This window comes from Trichosurus vulpecula, chromosome 2, assembly GCF_011100635.1.
Source record: "Trichosurus vulpecula isolate mTriVul1 chromosome 2, mTriVul1.pri, whole genome shotgun sequence".
Taxonomy (NCBI): domain Eukaryota; kingdom Metazoa; phylum Chordata; class Mammalia; order Diprotodontia; family Phalangeridae; genus Trichosurus; species Trichosurus vulpecula.
Window position 1 is genome coordinate 191,688,762 of NC_050574.1, and position 17,665 is coordinate 191,706,426.

At 39.8% G+C, this 17,665-nt stretch overlaps 1 protein-coding gene across 1 annotated transcript in view; it reads left to right on the forward strand.

The window, feature by feature from the left end:
* MEDAG (mesenteric estrogen dependent adipogenesis) overlaps positions 1–17,072 on the forward strand; it is a 28,609-nt gene extending 11,537 nt beyond the window's left edge. Inside the window, exons 2-5 of the mRNA XM_036746231.1 lie at positions 4,944–5,053; positions 11,759–11,871; positions 13,527–13,812; positions 15,692–17,072. Of these exons, the coding sequence (XP_036602126.1) occupies positions 4,944–5,053; positions 11,759–11,871; positions 13,527–13,812; positions 15,692–15,825 (643 nt within the window). The 3' untranslated portion in view covers positions 15,826–17,072. The remainder of the gene's footprint in view (positions 1–4,943; positions 5,054–11,758; positions 11,872–13,526; positions 13,813–15,691) is intronic.
* The last annotated feature ends 593 nt before the right edge of the window (positions 17,073–17,665 follow it).

Genomic DNA, 17,665 nt, shown 5'->3' on the forward strand with positions numbered 1-17,665 from the left:
CTCTCTATTAACTAGACTATTTGATTAATGACAATACTTCATTCCCTCTCAGCCATGCCAGAAAAGATATGAAATTCCATTTTCCATTGAATTGAGCCCCCAAATCTAGGGGGGCATATCTTGGTATACATTAAAATAAATTCTGATTAAGAAGCATTCCATAAAATACTACAGGGAAATGGATATTCTCCTAGCTTCTGATATTTTCTTCATTGAGATTTATGTTTTATTCAGCAGAGTAGGTTCAATTTTATCTTTTTCTTCTAAGCTGTGTTTTCATTACAGGGGGTCCTCCTTTTCTGAGTCCCCACAGTTAGGCAGAAGCAATAGTGAAAATTACAGGTGGGGGGAAAATACTCCATATATACAGTATCAGGTTCTTAAAGTATATCATGGGTTCATGAGGCCTGAGGATCCAACCATTTATGCATGAAGTTGGGAAAAACGCATTCTAAGTTTCAACAAACCAATTTACAAATAGACTTTTGGGAGCTTCATAAGTTAGAGATCTCTTTTATTTCAAAGGTCTGATAGAGTAGAAGTCAGGGGATGTTTAAGGATAGCTAAGGGTCAAGTTTAAATGTATACCAAACATTAAGAAAATCAAGAAAAACATATTAATGGAATAGAATTGTGATGAAAGAAAGGGATATTTTTAAACCAAAAGGGAAAACATGGTAGCAGGGGTAACCTTGTTTGGACCTGTGGGCTGATTTTTCTTAGCTCCATTGATTGACCCATAGACTGTCTCATAGCAGTCTCTGAGAGCTGTGTGACCTATGAACTACAGGCTCCCCATAACATCTCTTCAAAGAAGAGCCGAAGGCTATGATTTTCACGTCAAACCCTATAAAGGCAGCCAACAAGAGACAGATCATTCCAAGCTTTCTCTGCCCATGTTTACATGTGAGGAGCAAACTGGCTGCATCACGGCCAAGGAGAGTCAGTGTTGTTGGCCATAACCAGCCTGATCCGTGTAGCCATATGCACCACAGTTGGATCAGCCATATGGGGAGCCCCCTCAGTGGGCTGGGATGCATGTTGGCCAACCATGCCCATGAATGTGTAGGGGAACAGTCTGTTTGGTTCCATGTAGATGTGGCTTATTTAGGGAATCATGTCCAGAATAAAAGCTATAGAATTTTATACAGACTACGGAGGGAGCCAGGTGGTGTAGTAGATAGAAAGAAGAACTTGGGAGTCAGGAAGACTCGAGTGTGATTCCTATATCCCTCACTAGCTGTGTGACTCTGGGCAAGTCACTTAGCCTCTCTCAGCCTTAGTTGCCACATATGTAAAAATGTTGGTAATAATAGCACCCTACCTTACTGGTTTGTTGTGAGCATCAAATGAGATGATGTATATAAAGTGCTTTGCAAACCTTAAAGCAATATAAATGATAGCTATTATTATATAAGCAGTCCATTCTTGGCCCTGCCCTGTTCAATGTTTTTAATCAATGACTTGGATTAATGAATGAATGAATGAATGAATAAGCCTTTAATAAGTGCTATGTCTAAGAGTTGAGAGTACAAATATAAAATGAGAGATAATCTGTATCTTCAAGGTATTTAAATTACAGTATGGGAAAACAGACATGTAGCCCAGGGCTGGGGAGGGATTTGGTCAGGGAAGCATGTTTTGATCTGAGGAGTTGAAGAAATAATGAGTTAATGTATATTTCAGAAATGGTACAATACGGTTTTGTTGAATGAAGACAAATGGCATGGTTAACTAATTTAAGGATGACAGAAAAGCTATCGCAAATGCAGGTACACCCTGTTTAACATCATTCATTGGTTCCATGCAAACATGACAGAAGTATCAGGATGGAGGAGGACAGTTTGTTCTGTTGAAACAGAACTGATCCAGTTGGAAGGGAAGCCTCTGAGTAGCAATACTGAAACCCATAGGATGCAGGGCAGAGTGGGAGAGGAAGGGCCCGCGGACTTCAGCAGATGGCCTGAAGAGTTTCTGTGGGGTTTGGTTAGCAAAGTTATTGTTTTATGGGAGGTTGTGGACAAGAGTGCCACAGGATAAATAGCTTGGATGGGTTGAGGAGATCACGGATCTATCCAAGGATGAAAGTGTTGGTGGTAATCAAGGCTGTTCGTGTGCCTATAAACTGGATAACAGAAATGTTCAGTTGCCCACCAGCCTTTGTCACTGTTGTCATTTCAATCATGCCTGACTCTTTGTGATGCCAATTAGGGTTTTCTTGGCAGAGATACTGGAGTGCTTTGCCATTTCCTTCTCCAGCTCATTTTACAGATGAGGAAACTGAGGCAAACAGGGGCAAGTAACTTGCCCAGGGTCACACAGCTAGGAAGTGTCTGAGTTCAGATTTGAACTCAAGAAGATAATGAGTCTTCCTGACTCCAGGCCTAGCACTTTATCCACTGGGTTGCCTAAGTGCCCCAGCTTTTCCCAAACACTCTTTTTTTTTCTGGAATGGCATGGCAGGCAAGCTTTACTTATTTTAGATAAAATTTGCTTCTGTAGATTCCCCTATTCTTGCTTGCTGTACTCTAGTCCAGGGCTTCTTAAACTTTTTCTGCTCAGGACTCCTTTTCACATTTAAGAAGCGTTCACTGGTGTTCACACACAGTGCAAAGTGCATATGCTTTGTGTTCAGAACCAAGGCTGCGGGAAATTTCGTGCAAGGGCTTTCAGAAACACCTAGGATTCATAATGTGTTTGATTTTTAATTAATTTTTGGTTGTCGTGTGTTCAGAAACCTTTTACTATTGCCAAATTTTTTTTGACCCCATATGGGTTTGTGACCCGCAGTTTAAGAAGCATACTCTAGTATATACTTTCCTAGGTACTAGAGCAAGCACAGCAGACCTGCTTGTGTGAATCTTTATGATGCCATAGGAGGTGAGCCTAGATACATGGCAGACCCATCCCCCCAGCCTTTCCTCCTCCAGAGCTCACATCTCAGTGTTCTTCCTCTAGGTAGGTGGATTCATAGGTACTTTTATGTCAAAGCTGGTTCAAATGCTTACTTAGCTGTGTGACTCTGGGGAAGTCACTTAACTCCATTTGCCTCAGTTTCCTCATCTGTAAAATGAGCTAGAGAAGGAAATGGCAAACCATTCCATTATCTTTGCCAAGAAAACTTCAAATGGGGTCACAAAGAGGCAGAAATGATTGAAAAACAACTAAACAACAAAAATGAATTTTCTTGTTTTAAAGCAGAGATCTTGGTATTTGGCTCCAGCACTGTGTTCCTCTAAGCAAATGTCTTCTAGTCATATGTCAAAATGTTGATTCACAGCAGGACCCTCACATTGCATAATGCTCAGTTTAAACAGTAGAACTGAGTGCAAACGGTATTCATTGAACTGGGTGTAATTGTATTACAAGCCTTCTAGTGGAGGTCAAGGAAAGTAAAAAGGGGTTATTACTCAAAATCCCGGAAAAATCACAACCATTTTACTCAGCTGTAGATCTGTAGTCACCGCCACCCAGTTTGTGTTTTTTTAGGTAAGTATGCTTCACCCTGAGGGACATGAAAATCCTCATGTGGCCTGAGGCCTGAAGATTCCCCATCACTGGCAGAGACTTAGAGGGTCAAGTCAGTCCACAAGCATTTATTCAGTGCTTACTATGTGTCAGGCACTGTGCTAAGTCCTGGGGAATACAAAGAAAGGCAAAAACTTAGTCCCTACCCTCAAGGTGCTTACATTTTAAATGGGGTTGGGGTGGGGGAGACAACAAGCAAACAACTGTACATGCAGGATATACAGTGTAAATGGGAGATAATCTCAAAAAGAAGGTAAGAGGGGAGGGATCATACCAAGAAAGGCCTCTTATAGAGGTGGGATTTCATCTGTCTTAAAGAAAGCCAGGAAAGCTAGGAGGTGTGGTGGAGAGGGAAGACATTACCCTTTCCAAGTGGGGAGGGAGAGGTCAAAAGGTGTGGGGAGTTGTTGTTTGTCCTTGTTCTTGAGGAGGACCATGACATCAGGAAGGTCATGTTGTGAATTTGGGTGAATTGCATTTAAGGGCTGTGCAAAGTCACCAGCCTCACTTTCTCCTCCAGAGCCATGGGGCTTCAGAGTGGCCAGGTATGGAGATGGCCCTCCAGAGAGTTGGAGTATCCTATTTGAGGAACAAGGAGATAACTGCTGGGTTATTAGAGTACATGGGAGGGAGTTATGTGCAAAAAGACCAGAAAAGTAGGAAGGAACCAAGTTCTGAAGGGCTTTAAAAGCTAGACAGGGGCTTTTTATATTTGATCCTGAAAGAAATAGTGAGCCACATGAGTTTATTGAGTAGGTGGGGTGACATGGTCAGACCTGAACCTTACCCTCATCACTTTGGCAGCTGAGTGGAGCACTAATTGGTGGAAGTTACAGAGATACAGTTACATGACCCCAGTATCAGGAAGAATATTCTAAAAATTAGAGCTGGCTGGAAATTAAATGGCTGTTTTTTTTCCCCTCTTTCTGAGTCTAGAGGACTACATGTAGGGGATATCGTAGAAAGATTCTGATAGTGGGTAGGAGGAGCCCAGTAGTGGACAAGATGATCTTGGAGGTTAGTCAGTCAGTCAGTCAGTCATTAAACAAGCATTAACTAAGCCATTTCTATGTGCCAGCTTTGGGGATACAAAGAAAGACGAAAACAGCAAGGTCCCTTCCAGCTCTAAAATTCCAGAATTCAATGAACTTTTAAAATCCTTGAGCAATATTTCCACTTCTTAGACTGTGACACCTTTATTAGTAATAACAGTAAATTCTTCCATTTTTGCTTTTTTTTTTCCAGGGGTGAAAGAGGCAAAAGGAAAAGTTTCTTTTCCCTAATTAAATTTTCTGTCTTATTTTCAGCACTTTCAAGTTAGGGTAAGCTACTCATCCTTGCCTTCCGTTCAATGTCAGATGACAAGAAGTGTTTCATTACAAATCACTTCTGCCTTTTCTTTTTTAAAAAAATAGGTATGTGGAACTGACCAACTATTGTGATTACAAAGATTACCGGGAAACCATATTGAGTAGACCGATGCTGTTCTTTATTAACGTCCGAGCAGAAGGAGACTCCTCAAAAGGTGGGCTGGAGAAACAGATCATGGTGCTTTCTTTTTCTATGCTTTATCCCTAACTTGGGTCCTGTCATTCTGGGCCACTGGCCATAGTGGAGCATGGTTGGTCAAGCAGGAGAACTGCAGATATTGGGGTTTGACACAGACCTCCCATTGGAACATTAATGGTTTACAGAGTTGCCCAGAGATCGAGGCAGAGGTCAGGGAGTTAGAATCTGTTATGGTCATAAGGAAGGGAAAGGCCCAAGACGAGAGCAGAAGGGCCATTTGAAGGTAAAACAGTCATGAATAAAGCCTAGACCAGGAGCCCTTTGTTTCTTTCTCTACTCTTTCCTTTTATCCTGTCTGGGGCAGCTAGGTGAATAGAATGATGGCCCTGGAGTCAGGAGAACTTGAGTTTAATTTAAATCCAAACTCAGACACTTACTGGCTGTGTGACCCTGGGCAAATCACTTCACCCTGTTTGCCTCAGTTTCCTCATTTGTAAAATGAGCTGGGGAAGGAAATGTAAAACCACTCCAGTACCTTTGCCAAGAAAACCCCAGATGGAGTCATGAAGAGTCAGATGTGACTAACTAAAAACCAAAAACCAAAACCTACATCTTTGAGCAAAGGGAAAATGGACACAACTGGCTAAGGAAAGATTACAGAGAATAACAATGGGCAGTGAGGGTTTTGATAGGTTCTGTGCTGTGGTTTTCAGATTTGTTTTTTTTTTTTTTTTTTTTTTGGAGGGGGGAAGGCAGGGCAATTGGGGTTAAGTGACTTGCCCAAGGTCACATAGCTAGTAAGTGTGTCTGTCAAGTGTCTGAGGTCCCATTTGAACTCAGGTCCTCCTGACTCCAGGGCCAGTGCTCTACTCACTGCGCCACCTCGCTGCCCCAAGATTTGTTTTTTAAACAGTTCTACATATTGCCCTTGTTGTAGGCCAAGTTGATGAATTAGTTGACAACCAACTTAATTAGAATTCTAATATGAAAACCTTTCTGCATTTTCTTCTTCCATTACTATCCCTCCCAGAGGCTCTTGATATAAGGATGATATAGGACTAAAAGTAAAGATTTGGAAGGGAATCGAGTGCATCCAAACAGACCGTGTCATTTTATAGATGGTGAAATCGAGGCCCAGAGAGGTTAAGTGTTGTCATTTAGTCAATTCATTGTATTTGTGACCCCATTTGGGGTTTTCTTGGCAAAGATATCGGTTTGCCATTTCCTTCTCCAGCTCATTTTATAGATGAGAAAATTGAGGCAAACGGAGTTAAGTGATTTGCCCAGGGTCACACAGCTAGTAAGTATCTTAGGAGGGATTTGAACTCAGGTCCTCCTGACTCCAGGCCTGGCATTCTATCCACTCACTGCATCGCCTAGCTGTCCAGGGTTAAACGACTTGCCCCAAGTCATGCAGCTAATAGTAAGAAGAGCCAGGATCCAAACTCAGGGCATGTGACTTCAAACCCAGCACTTTCCAAAGCTTCCTTGTTCAAAATTCCAAGGTGGGCTGTCTCAAGACCTTACACTTGTTTTCAGATCACCATTTTACATTTGGTGCAAGGTGGAAAATGGATGACCTATCACTTCTAAATAAAACCCATAAAACATTCATTCTCATTGAGATTCTTGGAACTCTCTCTCCGTTTCATAATTCACCACTCTAATGCTCTCTCTGCTGGAGAGACATCAGAGGCAGGGAACAGAACCCTCTATAAAGAGCAATTTCTGTTAGCAGAGCTTAGCTTCTGAGGCTGTTTGCCTTGATGATGACCAGAAAGCCAGAGATTTCTATCGAGCTGTAATTCACAGATATATCAAGTCCACCCCCTGCCTAACTCTCTCAGGAGGAAACTAAAGAACAAATAAAGGGCCTTTGCCACGTTAGCATCAGCACTGAAAGTACAGGCAGAGATACATAGGACCTGTCAAAAATGCAGAGCTCTGTGAAATCTTGTTAGAGGAGATTTAGAAATCAGGGTGTTGAATGAGCTTGCTGGTCTCTTTTAGGGGTTGCTATAGGAAATTAATGCACTGTGAGAAAGCCCTTAATGGCTGACACATCTTTGTGTCCACCTAGGCAGCTCAGCTGCGTGGTCGAGGCAAAGGAGACAGATGCTGCAGTGTGGGAGAGCAAGGGGTCTCGGGCTTTTAATCATTCAAATTTATTGGCTATTAATCATTCAGATTCATTGGAAGACTTGAAGTGCTTCAAATGGCTATACCTGACCCAAGAACTCTGGCCCCAAACAGAAACACCAACTTCCAGGACCTGCAAAGACAAATATGCTATATGTATCAGATGATATGGGGAGTATGTTTTTCCTCTTTAAAACATACTCTAAATTTCATTTCTTTTAAAAACAATTCTGATGGTTTGAATTTGGACTTGGAGTGAGCATTTTCATTCCAGGAGGAGAGAGGCCTAATGACTCGATAGGCTGATGTAGGGGTTTGAGCACTTAGCTAATTCTGTGTCTACTTGGAACTTACTTTATTATCCATGTGAGAGATTAGGAGAGAAGAGTTTTTTTTTTTCCCAAGAAACACCAAGGTTATAAAATGAAGATTTTCCTAAATTCCTTATTTTAAAACCTTAATGTCTCATTAAAATGTAGTAAGCTCCCTGGGGGCAGGGAATTTTTCATTTTTTTTTTCGTTTGCACCCTCAGTACTTACCACAGCATCTGGTACATAGTAGATGCTTAATAAATACTTGTTAAATAGAATAGAATAGAATAGAATAGAATAGAGATTCAGTTTTCCCTTGATTATGTTGCCTCCTAAGTGCAAGACTCAGCAATAGATTCTTAACTAAGGTCATTAAACTAAGCCTTTAAAACAGGGATTCCTAAACATCATTTTCTTTTTTTTAAACTTAAATACAAAATGAGAAAAAAAATTGCCATGTACACAGTAGAACATAAGAGAGGATTCAATATAAAAGAATAAATTTACATTTCAAGAAAACCTATATAGTAACTACTACACATTGTTTTCAAAGCTGCCCAGCTTTTCTTTGCTTCCTTGTAGGTTTTCTTCTGTTCTCTGCTGTGCACTTTTTGCTTTATTTTTCCCTTCCTCCCCACCCTCCCAAAGAATGCTACAATTTAACCCATAGATGTGTGTGTGTATATATGTATATACATACAATATATATATTTACACACATACATACATAGATATCTATAAAAATACACATATACACTCATACGCATATATGTAAGACCATGCTATACTTATTTCCACCTATCCTCGGTTTCTCTTAGGGTGGATAGCATCTTTCTTTATAGGTCCGAGTCTTTCCATGTTTTTCTAAGACAACCAGCTCATCATTTCCTATACCACAGCAATATTCCAGCCTAATCAATCCTATCTGAGAGATTGTCTGTGAAAGTTTCCCCCCAATTTTCTGCATTCCTTCTATTCTTAGCTGCATAGGTTTTGTTTATACAAGAAAATTTTAATTTAAAATAATCAAAATTATCCCATTTACACTTCAACAATACTTTCAAGGTCTGATACTACTGAATCTGCTTCCTTTACCTCTTTTGCCCTGGTTTCTTCAAAGTTTTTGTTCTTCCAAATGAATTTTGTTATTATTTTTTCTAACTCAGTAAAATACTTTTTTAGTAATTTAATTGGGATGGCATTACACAACTAGACTAGTTAGGTAAAATTGTCATTTTTATAATGTTGGCTTTACCTAGCCATGAACAATAAATATTACTTCAATTATTTAGATCTGACTTTATTTATATAAAAAGTATTTTATGTTTATGTTGATAAAGTTCCTGCATTTGTTTTGGCAGGTATACTCTCAGGTATTTTATGGTGTCTAGTTATTTTAAATGGTCTAAAACCATATTGGATAATATTGCTGATACGTAGTATAGTTTCTCTATTTTAATTTTGTCTACCTCCTTTTTTACATAATAAATTCTATTCCTGACTTTTATTTTATCCTTGTATATATCTCTCATTTTTATAGCATTTCCTTAAAAGCAACATATTGTTGAATTCAAATTTTTAATCTGCTATCAGCTTCCATTTTTGCGGGGGGGTGGGGGGGAGGAGTGAAGACAGGGCAATTGGGGTTAAGTGACTTGCCCAATGTCACAAGCTAGTAAGTGTGTCTAATGTCTGAGGCAGGATTTGAACTCAGGTCCTCCTGACTCCGGGGCTGGTGCTCTACTAACTGCACCACCTAGCTTCCCCAAATCAGCTTCCATTTTATGGGTAAATTCATCCCTTTCTATTCTAAGCTATAATTACTTGTGTGTTTTCTTCCTTCCTATATTTCCTCACTATCCTTCTCTCCGAATTCCTATCCCTCCTCACTTCTCTGTTTTACTTCTACCCACTACCTTGCTCTCCTATTCCTTAACCTACCCACCCCTCCAAGAGTCCCTCCCTTATCCTCTTCCCCCCACCTTGTCCCCTTGCCCTCCTATTTCTTTCTGAATTTAGAAGACTTTTATACCCTCCTAGATATATACGTTGTTCCCTCTTTAACCCATTTCTGATGAGAGTTAGGTTCCAGCATTACCTTCCCTCCCCCCACTAGCTTCTTCTGTATCAGTTTTTCCTTTTATGCCTCATTTGTATGAGATATTACTTTTTTATCTCTCCCTATACAGTATTATTTTTTAGAATCACCCCATCATACCCAGCTCAGCCCACACTTTTCTTTCAGACTACCCAAATAATAATGACAGTCATAAAAGAACTGCTATCATTTTTGTGTATAAGAAGTAAACAATTTGACTCTTATAATTGGTCTTTAATGTTTACCTTATATTTCTCCTGGATATTATATGTCAAATTTTCCCTTAAGTTCTGCTGTTTTTGTCACAAATATCTAAAAGTCTTTCAGTTCATGAAATGTCCTTTTTTTCATTTAGGATTATACTTAATTAACTTTGGTAAATAAGTTACCCTTGTTCATAACCTCTTTTGCTCTATGAAATACAATGTTCCAAGACCTGCAATCCTTCAATGTAGTAGCTACTAGACCTTGTATAATCCTTATTGTAGCTCCATGATATTTAAATTGGTTTTTTTTCTCGTTGCTTCCAATATTTTATCCTAAACCTTAAGCTTTGAAACTTAGCTATGATATTCCCGTTTTCCTCCTGGAATCTCTTTCAGGTGGTGATTGGTGGATATTTTCTATTTCTGCTTTGCCTTCTTTTTCTAGAACTTCAGGGCAATTTTTCTTGATAATCTCTTGTAATATTAAATCAAGATTCTTTTTTTAATTGTAATTTTCTGGTAGTCTGACTCTCTTTAAATTATTTCTCCTCAATCTCTTCTCCAGACCAGTTGTTTTTCTGATAAGATGTTTCACATTCTCTTCTATTATTTCATTCTCTTAATTTCGTTTTATTATTTCTTGGTGTCTTAGAATGTCATCAGCTTCCCTTTGTCCCATTCTAGTTTTCAAGGAATTATTTTCTTCCTTAAGTTTTTTATTCTCTGTTTCAAGTTGGTTGACTTTCTTTTCATGATTTTCTTAGATTGCTCTTATTTTTCTAATATTTTCTTGATCTCTCTTATTTGATTTTGAAAGTCCTTTTTAGGTTCTTCCAAGAACTCTTTTCGTGTTTGGGACCATTTGATGTTTCTCACTAAAAAAGGAGTGGCTTTTTTAGCTCCATTATCTTCCTCTGAATATGAACCCAGATCTTCTCTATCCCCATAGTAGCTATCTATGGTTGGGTTCTTTCTCCTTTGCTTACTCATATTTATTTATTTTTGTTTTATTTTGGTTTTAGCAGCTATTAATCAAATTCTAGTACTGAGGTATGAGAAATGATGCCCCAAGCCTCAGGTCCTCCTTACTGTTATTTTCTGAGGTCTTTCCTGAGGCTCAACCTTGGGCTCTCTTCTCTACTCCTAAGCCACTGCTAGGGCCCCTTGACACACTGTCTTACAAATGGTCTTGCTCCTTTTGGTCCCTCCAGTGTCTGCAAACTACAGCTGTTCTCTCTGCCCTGGAAATGAAATCAGGGACTCTGCTCTCCTGCAAGTGCCCTTAGCTAACAGGGTCCCCGTTCCTCTGCTACTGCACTCACTAGGTGTTTGCTGGCTCCTTCTCCCTCACAGCAACAGCAGCCGAACCCCGGGTCATATCTGGTCAGTACAATATGTGCTTGGTGTTCCTCAACAGTGGAAGGTCCTTGAATCTTCTACTCAGCTGTCAGATCCTGACATTGTCCCTGAGGTGAAAGTTTCTAAGGCTGAGCCTGCCTCCTAACCCCAGCTCCCCCCAAGGTAGAACTAGCCTGGAGGTGTTTTCACTTCACTCAGGCCTGAACGGGGTTGGGTCTTTTTTGGGGGGTCTTCTCTAGTTGTCTTAGGAGAACAGCTGCTTTGCCCTGACTTTTGTTTATTTCTGCTGTTCTACATTCCCTCTGAGGCAGTGCTCTATCTTTTTTTGTGGAGGAAATTTGGAGAGCCAAAAGTTTTCTGACCTACTTCACCATCTTTCCAGAATCCTCTCCTTCTACCCTTCGTTGCTCAGTCTGTCTCAAAAGGTGTAGAATTCTAAAGGAATATTAATTTTTAATTAAAATACATTAATAATGTCATACAGAATGGGGTGAGGTCAAGAGGTATGTCATAAAATCATACAACTACAAACACATTGGGAACGATGGCTTGGTGCATTGTGAAGGAAAAAAAATGAAAATCTCTAAATTGTGCTTCCTACTTTTAGAAAAGACATATGCATTTCTTGTGAATACACGACACCCCAAGATCAGAAGACAGATTGAGCATGGGATGGATACAGTCATTTCCTCAGTGATTGGAGAAAGCTACCGACTTCAGGTGAGCTTTGGATTGTCTAAATTCAATACAATTAAGAATTAGAGACAGCTTCAATAGGGCAGTAGATAGAGTGCCAGGGCTGGAGTCAGGAGGACCTGAGTTCAAATCCAGCTTCAGACACTTATTAGCTGTGTGACCCTGGACAAGTCACTTGGTCCTATTTGCCTCTATTTACTCATCTGTAAACATGAGCTGGAGAAGGAAATGGCAAACCATTCCAGTATCTTTGCCTAGAAAACCCCAAATGGGGTCACAAAGAGTTGGACTCTACTAATTGACAAAACAAGAAGAGTTAGAAAAAGAAAGAATGCCACTTGTAGAACCAGCAAAGGATTGGTTATGAGGAGGCCCAGGTCTTGTCCTAGGGCCTTAACTTATTATGTGGCTTTTGTTAAAGTCACTTAATTTTTTAGCATCTCTGTTTTGCCACCTAAAATTGGGGGTGATAATACCCAATAGAAATCATATGAGCTTAAGTGAGATGTGGACATCTTAAGCAGTTAATACATCTTAGAAGATAGGTGATATGAATTTAAAAAACAGGTTTTTAAAAGGCTGAACAGAAGGAAGATGGGATTGACATCTGCCACTCTGAAAAACAAAAAGAAATCCTAGTACTGGATAGTAGACTTAGTGTTAAGGACAGTGCTATAATCAAAGCAGCCAAAACGCATTCTTAGGGATATGCTTTCCTCCAGCAAAATGCAGTTTTCCCTTCTAGGACACACCTGATTCTGATAACAGAGCAATGAATAGCCAGGAGAGTAGCATCACCCAGTTAAGAATCATGTCCTCAGAGCTTGACTGTATTCTGATTACTGATATTTCCCTGGGGCTTTATCATTTACTAAGCACTTTCTATAACTGATCTCATTCGATTCTCACAATACCACCAACTATGAGGTAGGCGGGATAGGTGGTATATTATCATAATTTTACAGATGTGGAAATGGAGACTCAGAAAACGCCAGGTGACTTGTCCAAGGTCACCCAGCAAAGGCGTGGGAGAGAGTGACTTTAATAACATTAGTAGTTAACATTTGCGATGGGCTTTACATATGGTTTTTAAATATTCTATTAGGTAGAAAAGAATTATCATCCTCAATCTTAGGTTGGCAAAACTGAGGCACAGAAAAATTCAGATTTGAACTCGGGACTTTCTGACTCGGAATCTAGCTCAATACACTGTGATACCTAAGAAGCTACGTTTGACTCCCTGGTTTTCTGATTACAAATCTAGTGCTCTTTCCTCTATACCATAGACCTTAATACGAATTCATTTGGGGATTAATAATTGTAACAATAAAAATGGCATGCAATATGAAAGCTAAATAAACTGGCATCAAGTCATAACATGATAGATGGTTCAGCTAGATGAATCTAATCCTCTAGTCTTCTAACACCTGAATCATACTAGTATGGATGCATGGTCTAGTAGAGAAGGTTTTTTTGCTTAATGCAAACGCATTAAGAAACGCATCAACAGGGACACATACACAGACCGACATTTTAAACACCCCAAATTATGGGAGAATAGAGATAATGTATTTGCATGTGATATTTTACTGTGTTTTTAAAAAATATCTTTACACGTCAACATTTGGGTAGATATTCATGGAGGTTAAAGTAGTATGTTTATCTCTTTTTTCTTATAGTTTAATTTCCAAGAAGTGGTCAAGAAGTTTTTTCCTCCAGGAAATGAAGTGGTTAACGGAAAAGACTTGAATTTTGTGTACGAATTTAAAGCCGATGCCTTGTTTGATTTCTTCTACTGGTTTGGCCTCAGCAATACCACAGTTAATATTAGTGGAAAAATCCTGAATTTGTCTAGTACTAGCCCAGAAAAGAAGGAGACAATAAAATTATTTCTGGAAAAAATGAGTGAACCTCTCGTCAGAAGAAGCAGTTTCTCAGATAGGAAGTTCAGTGTTACTTCCAGAGGTATGTTGGCAATCCTAAAACCCAGTTTTATTTTTTTTTTTACCTTTTGGGATCTTAAAAATCACATAAAGATGTTATTATTGTTATGGGTAATGGGAACCAATTCACTGGAAAAAAACAATGCTTATTGGCTATAGGGAAAAGCATTATACAGAAAACAAGAAGTGAGAAAGGTTTACTTTCTAAAACAGAAATATACGGTCTTTCCTTTTCTCTTTGTAAAATGTAGACTCTGTATTCTATTCCCTTTGCCTTGTTGGTCACAGTAGTATTTTTCCTTTCCTACTTAGGAGAGGTAGAGCTATTGTGGGTCTTGGCAGACCTTCCTTTTTCCCCGAAAGTATATTGTGAGCATATATCCAGGATAAGACAGGAGGCTGGCTGAGAAAACTCTGTCTTCATGGCCACTCCAAAACAGAACAACTCTGGAGGAGCTGTTCCAATCTACCCTGACCCAACAGCTACCATTTATGGAGACTATAACTATAACTGAGCCAGCCTCACAGTCAGGAGGAAATAGGTTCTAAGTCTTCCCTCTGATACTTACTGGCTGTGCGACTCTGAGCAACTATCTTGGACTATAAAGGAGGAGAAGGAGGGAATAAGCATTTATATAGTGCCTACTATATGCCAGGCACTATGCTAAACATTACAAATATTATCTCGTTTGATCCTCAACAACCTGGAAGGGAGGTGCTATTATGATCCTCTTTTTACAGTTGAAGAAACTGAGGCAGATAGAGGTTAAAGTAGTAATAATTTGTGTATTATAAAATAGTTTCAGTCGTTTTCAACTCTCTGTGACCCCATCTGGTGTTTTCTTGGGAAAGATACTGGAAGGGTTTGCCATTTTCTTCCCTAGCTCATTCTACAGATGTGAAAACTGAGACAAACAAGGTTAAGTGAATTGCCCAGGGTCACACAGGTCACAAGTGTCTGAGGCTGGATTTGAACTCATGAAGATGAAGCTTCCTGATTCCAAGCCTAGTGCTTTATCCACTGTGCCACCTAGGTGCCCATAATAACACAATAATAATAATAGATAGCTAACATTTATAAAGTGCTTACTATGGGCTAGGCACTGTGCTAAACATTTTATAATTATCTCATTTTATCCTCATAACAACCCTGGGAGCTAGGTGCTGTTATGATCCCCATTTTACAGGTGAAGAAACTGAGGCAAATGGCGGTTAAGTGACTTGCCCAGCATTACACAGCTAGTAAGAGTCCAAGGCTGGATTTGAACTCAGGTTCTTCCTGACTCCAAGTCTAGTACTCCATTTATTGTGTCACTTAGCTGCCTCAATGCATTATAAGGTGATGAGAATTGATAGAGGGAATTTGCTCACTGGAAGTTTCTTATACCCACGAATCAGTTCTGCTCCCTTACCACAAAGAAGTCACTAAGAAGTAATTTGCTGCTTAAGTAGGCACACAAAGTCTTGAGGTCACTCATCCAGTTTGAGGACTGTATGAAATCAGGCAAAGACTGTTTGGTGAATACGTTTGGGGATGAGTTTATTGCTCTAGGCTATAGCTCTGAATGGTGTTCATGGTCCCAGCTACCCCTCTTAAAAAAGGGTGTAATTTCTGGTCACCAGGCAAAACCTGGTGACAGAGTATGTCTAACCCATTCATCATAAATCTATCTCTGCTACTGAAAAAATTATCACAAGCACGTGCTCTCTTGACCAGACATGTTGTCTTTGTACACAAAGGACAGAACATTTTAAAAAAAATGTATCTCCTGGGTTTTTCAATAAGTCTGGGTCCCTCTACTGCTGCTTCAAATTACTGTCACATGGGAGGTTTTCTAAGACATGTTTCTGTGCCCTCAATTTCTGTGCAATGAAGCCATGCCTCTCTTGCTATTTTTCAGGCTCAATAGATGATGTTTTTACCTACAGTCTGTCACCTAGATCATCTTTGACGGATCCTCTTCTAGAAGAATTTCCAATTTCAGCAGTCCTGGAATCCGAAGAGAGACCCAACAAATTTATCCGATTTGTGTAAAATTGTCGGAGTTTGTTTTCAGACTGAAAAACGTGTGCCTAGACTTTGGGGTCACAGCTGGAGGTGGTGGCAATAGAGGACCTTCCCCCATTTTTTATTCTCTTTTCTTTCCTTAAGAGAGGTCAGTCCCTCTCCATCCACATTCATCAGATCCCCATAGAGAGGCCTTTTTTTAAAAAAAAAATTCTACAAGATGTGATGACCCAGCAGCTCTGATTGCTAAATCATTTTAGAGACATGCTCACCAGAGCTGAGGGTGCTCTCCTTTAGGCCTGTGGGAGAAGTTGTGCTTTTGGCTACCGCTTTTCTACCTCGTGGTGGTACAACCTGGAACATTTTCTAACTTGTTTTGTGGAAATCATCAGAGCTAAGGGCATTCCTACCGTGAGTTTGCCCAATAACTGGGAACATTCCTATCTTAATTCCAACCTAAGCAGGTTTATGGTAACCACTGTGGTGACTGGTGCTCTGGTCTTTTAAACCCAGGAGTGTGATAGATTCTTTAGCACCAAGAACCGAGTTTGTCTTCCATGTTGCTCATGTAAAATATCTAAGTTGGTATTCTTCTGGAGGGTTAGTTTGACGGAGAACTGTACCCCTGTCTGGAATGTGAACTCCTCAGACCTTCCCAGGTTCAAAGTGACCTGAGTAGCCCGGGAGGTGGTAGAGTAAAGGAAGAGGAATATTGGATTTGGAGATAGAATACCTGGGTTCAAGTCATAGCTCTGCTTGTTACAGCTTGTGTTGTGCCCTTCTCTGGACCTCACTTTCCCCATCTGTAAAGGGAGGAGCTTGGATTAGGTGGCTTCTAAGAACCTTCCAGCTTGAAATGTGTGATCTTGAAATCCTACAAAGCTAGGTGATACCCCGTGTTGAGCCGTGAAGGTAATGAATACTTTAATTTTCTCCTTCATTCAAAACAGTGCATGATTGTTATTTTCATACTTTGAAAGAGCTTATAGCAATCTGAATACTAGAAACTGAATGGAAGAAGTGTTATCTCTACCACAATGCTTTTTAACTGCAAAAAAAAAAACAAACAAAAAACCCAAACAAAACCAAACAAAAAAATTGCACTTTCCAGCTACCTTGAGATTTTCAAGAATTAAGATCAGTCCAATGCAATAAACATTTATTAGGAACCTACTGTGTGCCAGGTACTGTGCAAAGCAGTAGCGATATAATTAAAATTAAAAAAGTCTCTTCCCTCAAGGAAGTTACAGACTAAAGTGGGAGACAATAGACAACAGGACGAAGGAATGGGTGGGGGAGAGCAGGGGACAACAGGGGGCACTTGGTGCAGGGGCATCTAGTTCCATAGAATTGAAACCAGGCAGGGCAGTAGAAGCAAAATGGAGTGATCTGACTTTCTGCCCTCTGTAAAGGAAGACATAGGGAGGGGTTTGGTCCACTGTCCTCTATCCCTCCAGTCAGAGAAGAGAGAAGAATGAGGGAGGTAATATTCATCAAGGCTTGAGTTAGCAGCAAGTTGGTGAGACTAGAAGTGATGATGTTATTCTGGGAGGGATTTGAAACCAGGCAGAGCAAAGGATGCAAGCCTCTTAAAGATTAAAAAAATCAATCATCAACAACTACATAGATAAATATTGTTATAGAAGTTCATAATGAAAAACACTTGTGTTCAGGGCATAATTTTGTTTTAAAATATTTCTATAATCCATTGGCTTTCTTTTGCCAAGTTGGAAACCCTGGCTAACATTACTGATAATTTTTTTGTTGTTGGTGGTGGTACTTTAAATGCACTCAGTTGAGTGCAATTAAATGATTTTTCTTAGCACTTGATATGATAACCATTAAATTGGCTGCCCTCCTTCCCACT